Below are 12,733 nucleotides of genomic sequence, written 5' to 3'. Positions count from 1 at the left end.
CCTCCCATCTATTTATGTATCATCAGTAAATTTAGAAGTATAACATTTTGCCCTTCCTCTAAATCATTAATACAGATTGTAAATAATTTGGGCCCAAGGACTGAAATGTGTGGCACTCTACTAGTTACGTTTCAAATTTGAAAATGACCCTATAATCCTGACTGTGTCTTCTCTGTGTCAAACAATTCTCAATCCATTCTACAACATTACTCCAAATTGTGTGAATTCTTACCTTATGAAATAAATTTTCAAATGACATATTTTTGAATATCCTCAAAAAAATTCACGAAAATATGTCAAACATGACTTTCCTTTCACACATTCATGTTACCTTTGTTTGCAATAGCTTTTCTAAATGCCCTTCTACTTCTTCCTTAATAATGGATCTTCACAGTTTCCCAACAGATGTTTGGCTAACTGGCCTGTAATTTCCTGCTTTCTGTCTCCCTTCCATCTTGAACAGCTGCAACATATTTGCTTTTTCCAATCTGCTGCAACACTCCTGGGATCTGATGAATTCTAAAATATTTTGGACAATACCTTCACTTTCTCTGAAGCCACGTCCTTTAAAACAGCTGTTATCAAAGGAGCTATATGGCCTCCTTAGGAGCTGTTGGCACGTTTGAAGGGGGCCACAGACTGAAAACTGTGAGAAGGGGAGCCCCAAGTGTTTATGGGGGCCCTGGTACCTGAACCAATGAAATACTCATGCCGAATCTCATTTGTAGCCCGATATCATGAAACTTGCAGAAAAGCACCAAGCTCAAGGATCACATTAGGTCTGATAGATGTTTAATTTCATACAGTCTTTTTTTAAGTTTTGTCCAGTATGTCGGAATGTTCAAGTTTTCTTGGTGTTCAGTAATAAATGATTTTCTGTCCATTTGTTTGTGTTCTAACCCTGTTTGAAAGGTTGGCTCTGGAACATGAGAAGAGCTCCTAGGGGGGCGGTGGTCAAAAAACTGTTGAGAATCACTGCTTTAAAACACTTGGAGGCAGGCCATCAGGTCCTGGCAGCTTGTCTGCCTTTAATCCCATTAGTTTGTCAAATGATTTGTCCATCATAATAGCAACCATGGGAAGGGTTTTCCTCCTATTAACAGCTTGTTTGTCTGTTACCTTTGGGATATTTACGTGAATAATCTGCAATCTCCCTGTTCCTCATTATCATTTACCCAGTTGCATCCTCCATAGGTCCCACGCTTCCTGTAGCTTCTGTCCTTTTTTATGTATATCGATGTTGTTTATTTTTATATTCCTTGCCAATTTACGTTCAGAATCAATTTTCTCCTTATTTATGTCTTTTTAGTCATCGGATATTTGTTCATAAAAAAATTCCCAGTTGTATGGCCTACTGCTAATTTTCACCACTTTGTAATACTTAAGTTTGGTTGGGTACTCTCATTGACTGCCTTTAACCACAGGCAGTTCATTGTTCTCATCTTATTTGAGTTGAAGACTCTGGTTTGAGACCTGAGTTGCTGTCCCTCAAACTGAGTTGGAAATTATATAATGTTGTGATTGCTACCTGCAGAAGATTAGCCAGTTTGGAGAAGATTTGTAGCTCAGGTTGAGGTTCTGGATGTAGGTTTGCTCGCTGAGCTGGAAGGTTCACTTCCAGACGTTTCGTCACCTAGTGGGCATCCGGGCAAAGCACTGCTTTCTATTTATATGTTTGGGTTTTCTTTGGGTTGGTGATGTCATTTCCTGTGGTGAAGTCATTTCCTGTTTTTCTCAGGGGTTGGTAGATGGGATCTAACTCAATGTGCTTGTTGATAGAGTTCTGGTTGGAATGCCATGCTTCTAGAAATTCTCGTGCATGTCTCTGTTTGGCTTGTCCGAGGATGGATGTGTTGTCCCAGTCGAAGTGGTGTCCTTCCTCATCTATATGTAAGGATACTAGTGAGAGAGGGTCATGTTGTTTTGTGGCTAGTTGATGTTCATGTATCCTGGTGGCTAGTTTTCTGCCTGTTTTTCCAATGTAGTGTTTCTTACAGTCCTTGCACGGTAATTTGTAAATGATGTTAGTTTTGTTTGTTGTCTGCATAGGATCTTTCAAGTTCATTAGCTGCTGTTTTAGTGTGTTGGTGGGCTACCATGATGCCAAGAGGTCTGAGTAGTCTGGCAGTCATTTCTGAGATGTCTTTGATGTAGGGGAGAGTGGTGAGGCTTTCTGGACGTGTTCTGTCTGCTTATTTGCGTTTGTTGCTGAGAAATCGGTGGACTGTGTTCATTGGGTTCCCATTCTTTTTGAATACATGGTATAGGTGATTTTCCTCTCCTCTGCATAGTTCCTCTGTGCTGCAGTGTATGTTGGCTCATTGAAATAATGTTCTGATGAAGCTTCGTTTGTGGATATTGGGATGATTGTTTCTGTAGTTCAATATTTGGTCCGTATGTGTTGTTTTCCTGTAGACGCTCGTTTGAAGTTCCCCATCGGCTATTCGCTCTACTGTGACATCTAGGTTTGGCAGTTTGTTGTTGTTTTCCATCTCTTTCGTGAATTTTATGCCAGTAAGGGTATTATTGATGGTCTTGAAAGTTTCCTCTAATTCGTTTTGTTTGGTGATGACAAAGGTGTCATCCACATAATGGACCCAGATATGGGATACTCGTGTCTGTGGAGTTGTTTCAATCATCCTGTCATCACATCTTCATAATAGCTATCAAGACATAGTCATTTATTTCTATTTATGCCATCAGCTTACCTATCTTGTCACAAATGCTATATGCATTTCAAGAAAGAGCCTTAAGCTTGACTAGTTAATGTTATTACTTACTCTTGTTCTAATCTCTGTTACACTCTTCTGTGTATATTTTCACCCCTTTTCTGTCACATTTGACTATCATTCACCTCTTCACAAAGTTACAGTAGTGCTCTCTTGTTTGTTTTGATTTTTCAATTGAACCCTCCCCACACTAATTATATATCAGACCTATCAGTATCCCTAGTTATATATACCTGTCTCACATATCTATTTGGATGTGTCTCTTAGGCTTCTTAGCTTGCTTTCTTAGCTCTCACTCACATTACACTTACGTGGATACTCACAACATCTCTGCATTGCCTTCGCAATGTTCTTCATTCAGAACTTATACGGCATTTCTACCTTGCCTTATTAGCGCAGACAGAAAGCCAGGCAGCTTAACATGCTCACCAGTGCTGAATAATCAGTTTGGGGAGGAAGGGGGTGGACATACATTTCAAACTGCTGTGGAACCACACAAGATTTTTTGTTTGAGTGTGACCTGTTTATTGCACTGTTGGATTGCTGTGCATAAGTTACAAGGATTGTATACTCCCGTCATTGAGGTCTATCAATGGTCAGTTTTTCACTATCAATTCTTCTTTCAGTGAGTTATATTTAATACAGCCCAACCCATTCTCTTGATTGGAATCCTTGAGTTCTCTCTGATGTCCATATTCCTGTTCCAGAATACTTATGAATAGAAAACTAAATCTTAAAATTGTATTTCATGAGAATTAATTGTCTCAGTGGCTGAAGAGGGTTACCAAAAATGCAATGCATAGAAATTAAACAATGTGTTATGTGAGACAAATCATATGTGTAGAGGTTTGTTGTTGACTTATAATATATTTAAAGAATTGAAACCATTTCATATTTAAGTGCTGTGAGCACCAAAGCACATTAAAAATGTGTTCTTAAATATTTATTTCTATTCCAGATAGGAGCATGTGCCTACATCAATTCTTTAATTTTGAAAAGCTGTTGGTTAATCCAAACATTTGGTCTCGTTTGTACTGTTAAGGGCTATGACCAGCGTAAGTAATACATTTTGTTTTTTATTGTACAAAAATATTTACACCAAAGAAATACATTCTACAAAATGTTTGAGGTGGCAAATTAGTACCACAAATTAAGATAAATGTTTACAGTGAAGGATGTCTTCTCATTTACATTAATGAGAGTCAAGCACTCGCACAGCACAAAAATAATGAGATTGGGATTCTTTAGTTTAGGAGAAAGTGAGGTCTGCAGATGCTGGAGATCAGAGCTGGAAATGTGTTGCTGGAAAAGCGCAGCAGGTCAGGCAGCATCCAGGGAACAGGAGAATCGACGTTTCCTGAATAAGGGCTTATGCCCGAAACGTCGATTCTCCTGTTCCCTGGATGCTGCCTGACCTGCTGCGCTTTTCCAGCAACACATTTCCATTCTTTAGTTTAGTGCCATTAAACCTTTATACACTTTAGTGGAAAAGCTTAAAGCAGAGAGACTACTTGTATTGGGCACTCATTGGATAGCCAGCATTCTGTCAAGAGCTTAAATTCCAATCTGCAGAGTACAGTTGATGGAGCTCCTATTACTAATTTCTGTTGATCATATGAACCAGATTTGCCTCCTAGACAAAAAGAGAATCTTCTTCTCCTTGTGGCATCTTGGATTCTTTGCTCTTGCAGTATAACTGCCCCAGTTTCTCTTCCTGGTTCTATAGCCAATGTCAAAGTCTTCACTTTGGACTATTCATGGCTGTGGCTGTGTCTCTTTCACACTGTAACTTACATGTCCTGGATTCTGCTTCTTGCTATTGCTTTCTCTCCTATTCTTGTGGCTTCCATCTCTGCCCATTCTTCTCCAACCTGTATTCCAAGCTTCAAGCTCTACCTCAAGTCTGTCAAGGGCATCACTTTGTGTCCCAAATGGGGCTGAAGTGGCCAGCTAAATCCCCTGCCTGATGGCCTCCTGGGCTAAGGATCTCTATTGGCAGACAGCTTGTGTCCAACAGTGAATGCTGGGCCCAGTAGCTGCACCCTGTGATGAAATCAGAACTTAGGACTCACACACATCCCAAGATGAAACTTAGAGTTGCATTCTGTGCAAAGTGTAAAAGAGTTTCATAATCTTTATATCTGCATGTAGAATTATGTAAATTAACCTCAAAATTAATCAAATTGACATTGCTTGTACAGTACAAGATTATCAAGTGGATAGTAATTAATTTTATGCATTGTCATATCATTGATCCACTGCTAATAAGTTAACATTACTGCAATGCTAAAGCTAATACTCTGAGTCTGAATTGCGAATGAAAAATTTTCTAAGTTCTTCTATGATAAACCAGATTTCTTAGAGTCACCACAATTTGTGATCACATATTTTACATATTCATCAGCCTCCATGATAATTTTTTTTAATGTCCAATTTACTTTTGTTCATGCTCATTTGAAATTGAAGCTAAATTTGGCATAGTGGATTGGTGCTTATCATGATACAATGATATCTGTTGTACATTCATGCTAGGCTATGCTTGGACGTTATAAATTTGGTAAGTCCAAAATTGGAAAGAATTTTAATTCTTGGTTTGGTTGTCCTCCAGATCAATAAAAAGGGAAGGTTTTAGCCTTGCTTAAATATGCAAAGTGGCCACATGTGCCTGAATGTTAACATTTCACTAAAAATAATGATGCATTTAGAAAACTTTAAAAATGTATAAAATTTAGCATAAGAAATAGAAAACTGATTATTTCTACAATTATATTTTGATTTATTTCCTTGTTGAAATAATATCCTCTTTTCTAGCCCCTGCTGAGAACCTTACAAAATGTCCATTGCCTAAGGATGAAGCGGGCATTATATGGGACAGTATATGCTTTTCTTTTCTGTTGCTACAAAGGAGGGTTTTCATGAGTTATTACTTCTTGCATGTAGTAGCAGACATAAAATCTGCTCAAATTCTCGCATCAAGGTAGGTTAAAAAAAAATATTCATAGAACCATATAAAATCATGAGACATGAACCATTTATAGAATTAGCATTTAGTTAATACTATTAATAAAGTGACCATATTATAATTCATTTCCACTCAGTTATTTTCCAAAAAAGTAAATTTTTATTGCCATTCATTATTAAGTTAATGCTTTTTTTTTGTATCTGTTAAGTTCTTTTCTTTCAGTTATTTGAATATGGTTTAGTTATTATCTTTGTTTAAATATGGTTTGCTATGATGCTTATTTTATGTCTTATTTTAGAGGTGCAGAGCTGTTTCAAGCTACAATAGTAAAAGCTGTGAAAGCTAGACTCGAAGAGGAAAAGAAATCAATGGATCAACTTAAAAGACAGTAGGACCACATTTTAATTAATTATTTTTATGAATACACCTTTCCATGTCACTATTCTTACTTGAGTATGGCAAGATTAATACCATTGATTTGTGAATTTGTTGATCGGTTGTATGTATATATTTTTCTTTATTTTGAATAGGATGGATCGTATCAAAACAAGACAACAAAAATATAAAAAAGGCAAAGAGAGAATGCTCAGTTTGACACAGTCACTAGATGCACAGGGTCCTCAGGTGAAGCAGGAAGATGATGATGATGATGACGATGAAGGTATTTCAACATTGGCAATGTCAACCCATAAGACAAAACACATTTTGCATGCTTATTAATTCCATTATTGACCAATGTTATTTATGTTATATCACAGGTCATGATTGTCATGGATATACATTATGGTCATCCCCTTAATATTTCAAAAATTAGTTATAGAATTTAAACCCACCATTAACAATTATGCATAGAAAAATTGAATTTTCATCTGTACGAATTTAATTTGAGTATAAGTTCCTGATGCAGCATTCTAATTTACTCCCATTTGTTGATTATGACCTAGGACAACCAACCAGAGGAGCACACTGGCTGGTCACCTGTATCCACAGCAAAAATGCAGCCACAGTAGGCTAGGCTACTTCCATTTGGCCAGCCAGCTGCACCAGGATATCTGTTTGTCATGCTGCAGTTCACCAGCTATGCACTGTTAGGGCTGGTACTTCTAACTTTCCCAATCACTATCAAACTAAAAGCATATCTGGAGTGGCAGAGGGTTGGGATCATGGAAGTCAGAGGTAGGTAGCAATAAATCAGATTATTTTAGTGGGGTCATAGAGGAACATTGCTGCCAATAGAAGCATAACAATCTACACTTTGATTAATTAAAGTCTAAAGTGGAAACACTTTTCTCCCTGACACAAAAATAACATGGGAAAGGTGGCCCAACTATGGCTAACAGTGGAAATTCGGGTTAGATACACATAAATTGGCCAAAAAAAAAGCAGCAGATCTGAGGATTGGGAACAGTTTAAATTTCATCAGAGGACAAAGGGAGAGATTAAAAGGGTGGAAATACAGAATGTGAGTAAGCTTGTAGGGAAGATACAAACTGATTGTAAAAGCTTCTGTATATATGTGAAGAGAAGAACTCAGCATGCTAATTACCTGCAAATTGATTTTGTATTGCTGATTGATCCTTTGTGACCTCTGTCCAATCATGCCTGGAGGTTGAGTTTTTAAAAAGTGAGCACGTTCATCCTGCAGTATTAGTACATGAAATCTTCCCAAGTTAAAATGGACATCCTATCAGAAGAGAAATGTTGTTAGGAGTCTATACTGAATCTTCCATTTATGTGAAAATACTAGAAGTTGACATTGGCCACCCCAAATAGAAATTTCATTTCCCAGCATTAATATTATAGGCTTTGTATTCACAAATTCACAAAGAAACATTACATTTGCACAATTAAGTTCAACTATTATTAAAAAGTAAGTAATTTTCATAGTATTCTTTCCAGGTTGAATTTTATTTTTAACACAGTACATATTCTCTGATCTGGAGAAGCAAGCAACCTATCCTGCCATAAAGGAACCAACGAGATTTTCTTCTCAGTAATTTCAAATAATTATTTAGTCCATTGTCTTCATAGCAATATATTTCTTACCTAATCATCAACATCAAGGAGTATTTCATTAAATTTTGTCAAAGACAATGTTCAATGGTAATTATTTGTGAAGCCAAAAAGCACATGTAGGCCTAGGTAGCTGAGGACAATGAAAAGCTCTAATTTAATCAAAAACCACTGAGACAGAAGACTAAAAGGAATAAAGTTGGTACTGCTGTATTATCTGAAAGTATACAATACGCTTCACTTGATGTGCAATAATTTTAATGTAAAATTCTAGCGGAGATGCTTTGATAAATGATTTGGTAGATATTGTAATAATTTGTTACAACTAATTAATAGTAATTTTATGGTGAGAATAATTCATAACCATACCTTACCAGTGACGTTGTAGCATACAAAATTGTGACCAAAATCAACACAGCTTACAATTATGAGCCTTGTGTAGGAATGTCAGTTTCCCAATGCAGAATTATGGGAACTTCTTTTGTTTTGTTGATACATCATTCACCATAATGAAATATAATGCATCTGTGCTCAATGCATTACTCTTTTTTATAATCTTACCTGACAATTGGTGGCATTTCCTCACAACAAATGGGTATCATACGTAAGGCATTTTTTTTTTCTGTTTTGAGTTTTAATTGAATTTTAGTCTAAGGAACAGATCAAGGCATTCGATATAAGGTAGAAAAATATTGGATTGACATTCCACTGGAGAATCGTTATAATCTGTGCAGTGGAGAGTAAATTTGACTAGGATATAAACAATGTTGCACCTGATCCTGTCAGATTTCCAGTAGGTAAGTTAGATTAAAATTACCTCGCTGATCAATAACCTTTGCTGAAAATATGTCTTGATGCCAGAAGAGAGTAAGGTTTGAACTTCTTTCTTTAAACTCTAATAATGAATTACCTGCTGCCACTCTCACTAAGGATTCCATATGAATAGCTACTTTGCTGAGGTAGACTGTAACCACCTTTGAATCCTGGGAAACATTAAAATTCACTCAAAACTCATACAGTTAAGAGTTAAATTCAAGCCTCATAGATATTAAACAAATTAAATAATTACTGGCCCAGAAAATGAATCCCATATTCCATGAATGAATAAAAAGCAAAACCCAATGTGAGAACTGGGAAAAGGGAAAAATATCAGCAAACAACTGGAGTGCAATTCACAAGTTTTATTGTCATTAACAAGTGTGCATCCAGTTTAAAACTTTATTTTAGAACTACTTTTTGATTGCTAGTTTTCAATTTTCATTCATTTGCTCTTGTCACTACATGCTATCTTGGTAGCCAAAAGCTTAGGAAATACTGGTGATGCTACCGGTTGACAAATGTTTAACAAATTTGTAAAGCATTCCTCTGCCCAATAAGTTAAAATAAACAACAGCTTAACACTGCATTAAGTGTGTATTGTATCTGTTAAAATATGATGTTCAGGAATGTCTCATTAATTGCCAACAATAATTGCTAGGCTAATATTAACAGTCAATATTTTAAAAAGTTGCTTGAATTCACATTTGTCTGGAGGTGAAATTAGTTGAACTAATGTCAAATTAGTTAATTAGCGCTGGTGAATTTAGTGATACTCCAAACTGTTACAACACAGGATAAATCCTTCTGCTAATTTAAACCAAACACACAGAAAAGCTCACCTCACCTCAATCTGTTTAAGTATGAGTGACAGAGAACTACCCAAATTCCACTATTTAAAGAGAAAGTTTAACAATTTATTCTTTAACTCCAAAAGAGAACCTAAAACAACATCTACAACTGTCAGCTCCTTTCTGTTAAAATTTGTTATCTGCCTCCCACTCAATACCAACATACTGATCCAATAAAGCCCCTATAAAATGTACAGCAAATCAATCTTCAAAACCATTTGTCATCTTCAGGTGTCAAACATCCTCTGTCTGCAGATTTCCTCTGGGTGATCTTTGGTCTTCTGTGGCAAAAATGTTTCATATGAAGAAGATACCTTTTTAGAGAAAGGGTGCACAGGTAGCCTATTGATAGCAGTAGGTGTTCTTTGTCTCTGGCTAACTGTTCAAAATGCCTGCTTTTTATACCCTGAAACATTAGATCATCTCATTGGTTTGATGTTGTCAAAACAGTAAAATTCAAATTTGATTGGGTTTTAGTAATTTAAACTGATTGGTTGAATTTGAATGGTTTTGAAAACAACTCATTATCTGAGTTACAGCTCAAATGTTGCATCTTCAAATTGTCCAGTGCACTTTTTGCCTGCTGTCAGTCACATGACAGGTGCTTGCCAGCCTTTCAATTTCCCCTCTCTCTTAAAGGTACAGTACCCACCTTTAACTCCACAACAATGACGTTAAGGAATATCACATTAATTGCTAACAATAGTTGCTAGGCTAATATTAGCACAGTTAATATTTAATAAGTTGCTTGGATTCACATTTGTCTGGAGGTGAAATTAGTTGAACTAATATCAAATTTGTCAATTAGCACTGGTGAATTTAGTGATACCTTCTTTCTCTTTCAGTAAAATAAACAGACTTTTATTAAAAGGTTTTACAAACACCAGTTGACAAAATCGATAATTTTGGCATTGATCTGGAGTGCAACAAAAGAACGATAAAATTCACAATGTAATATCATAGAAAATCTCACTTTTTTTTGGAATAAAACAAGAAACTGCAGATGTTGGAGATCTGTAATAAAACAGAAATTACTGGCAAAACTCAGTGTGTCTGGCAGCATCTATGGAAATAAAGCAAAGTTAACATTTCGAGTCCAGTGACTCTTCATCACATATGCTGCCAGAACTATTGAGTTTTGCCTATTTAATGGAAGACTGTTAATACATTTGAAGTATACGAAAATGTAATATGTGTGCTGTGTTGCTTATTTACAGTTTAAAATTATTGCAGCAGAGAGCCCATGCCTCTAGCTATGATCCTATCTCTGACAGAAAGTATACATTTTGCAAGTCAAATCAGACAAGTGTATTAGAAAGATCACTAAACCATGCATGAACTTTGTTATGTTATGACACAGTAAAACATGGGTACATCTTTTTGTTAGCAGTTCATAGAATTCACCAGGTAATATGCACAAAAGTTGGTAATTGAGCTAACAGTGCATTCACCGGTGGAATGTAGTGCTGGAAAAACACAGCAGGTCAGGCAGCATCTGAGGAGCGGAGAGTCGACATTTCGAACATAAGATCTTCATCAGAAATTCCTGTGCTGTGCTTTTCCAGCACCATACTTTTTGACACTGATCGTGGACATGTGCAGTCTTCACTTTCTCCATCCACCGGTGGAGTTGAAGTAGCTGTCCCTGCCATTGTACTTTTTGTCTCTGTGACTAAGTTTATTATTTTAATTGAAAAGGAAGAGTTGCAAATGGGTGTGTCACTGGTTCATTTACCTCAGCTCAATTGTTATGGACAGAAGATTAAAAACATTCACTATTCTTGGGCAACTCCTAGCTGCCGGATCAATGCGTATTTTTGTGAAGCTCCTATTGTGTATCTTTCTCAGAAGATTCAGGGCTAAGTGAGATCCTTTTCAGTTGATTTTGACCTAAAAATGACAATAGTAAACTGCTGTTTTGATGCTGTCTCTATCCATTCAACAAGCTGTGGCCTTAGTGGCAGCCTGTATGCCATCTGAAAAATTTTAGATATAATGTGTGTGGTGTGTAATGAACTGTCTCAATTGATGGTTTCATTGATTACCTGTATGCTGGCCAATTGTTGAAAGTGCCAGCATGCCCACCTCTGGATTTGCCTCTGCACTTCACTTAAAAATTATACTTACAAATATTTTTCAGTAGTTTGTTGGGTTGGAAATTTTAAGCATAGTGATGAGTTTTTTTTTGTCTGTCAGATATACATACCCAAATAAAAAATCAAGGGGTGATGTCTTCAGTAATTTTCAGAATGAGGGATTGTGTTGAGAAGTTGGTGGGAAATCTTACTCAGCATGGGAAATAATTTGCATGTTAAGGAAATAATTTCTGAGAGAAAATGTAATGATTAAAATAAGATATCATGTATTAGTGAAGTATTGTTTGTTTCTTGCATAAAATTCTCATTAACATGTTACTCCATTTGTAATCCTCATAGGTTAAAATTCCACTGACTTGCCCACCTGATTATTTTGTTTTTGTTTTACGTAATTAATATTTGGACGTATTTTATTTTAGGAGAACCAGAGAAAGACAAAGCCAAGGGCAAAAAAAAGCAGTGGTGGCGGCCCTGGGTTGACCATGCTTCTAGTAGGTTTGCCTCAATCATCTGTTAGTTATGTGTGCTAATCATGTACCAATTTCCTTGAATAGACAATTGTTTTGGTTTTGTTTTTGAAATAAAAGTTAACAAATAAAAAGTATTTTCTTTCAAAAACTTGTCTATCCTAGTTTAATTTAAAGCATGAATTTATTTTAGCCCACTGTTGTTATTTTGATGGGCTTTATGCTCAGTTTCAAACAAGGATAGCTGTGTGCTGATTTGTTATGCACGTGGGTCATTCTGCATTAACTCACCACAACTGTAGGGATCCTTGTTGAATGCAGAATTAACTGTGAAGCTACAGTAAATTAAATATCATCATCTAACCATTTTGCATTGCACTGTAGTTCAAATAACTGAGAACCATCAACACCTTTGAGTGCCAAATTTTGAATTATCCAGTGGTTGAAATAAAACAATTTAAATAATGTAGCGAATAAGGACTTTTTGAATTACTTCAATTCAAATTAGCTAAGTATATGTGGCATCCTACTTCAGTTTAAGACAAATAAACTACATGTGTAAATGATTAGATGAAAGCAATGTGTGAGCTACCTTTGTGCCATCTAATTATGTGTTATGAACACAATGTGGAAGATGAAAATCAGTGGCTGATTACTGAAAAACATTTTTTGTTGGACTGATGTTATTTTCTGATCTGTAGAACCATCTGTTAATTATTATTATTTTCAATATTTTAATATATCCAGGAAATACAACATTCTGCCAGACCGCAAGAAATCGTTACTTGCAGCTGTTTGT

At 36.1% G+C, this 12,733-nt stretch overlaps 1 protein-coding gene across 2 annotated transcripts in view; it reads left to right on the top strand.

The window, feature by feature from the left end:
* LOC122548766 (piezo-type mechanosensitive ion channel component 2) overlaps positions 1 to 12,733 on the top strand; it is a 782,240-nt gene that overhangs the window by 636,699 nt on the left and 132,808 nt on the right. For both annotated transcript variants that reach the window (XM_087986703.1, XM_087986702.1), the window contains exons 27-31: positions 3,688 to 3,784; positions 5,541 to 5,706; positions 5,990 to 6,079; positions 6,222 to 6,352; positions 11,887 to 11,958. In XM_087986703.1, the coding sequence (XP_087842829.1) occupies positions 3,688 to 3,784; positions 5,541 to 5,706; positions 5,990 to 6,079; positions 6,222 to 6,352; positions 11,887 to 11,958 (556 nt within the window). The remainder of the gene's footprint in view (positions 1 to 3,687; positions 3,785 to 5,540; positions 5,707 to 5,989; positions 6,080 to 6,221; positions 6,353 to 11,886; positions 11,959 to 12,733) is intronic.

This window comes from Chiloscyllium plagiosum, unplaced genomic scaffold (assembly GCF_037043375.1).
Source record: "Chiloscyllium plagiosum isolate Xiang-an unplaced genomic scaffold, Cpla_swu_hap1 HiC_scaffold_4, whole genome shotgun sequence".
In the NCBI taxonomy this organism is placed as follows: domain Eukaryota; kingdom Metazoa; phylum Chordata; class Chondrichthyes; order Orectolobiformes; family Hemiscylliidae; genus Chiloscyllium; species Chiloscyllium plagiosum.
This window is presented reverse-complemented; position numbering and strand designations above follow the sequence as displayed.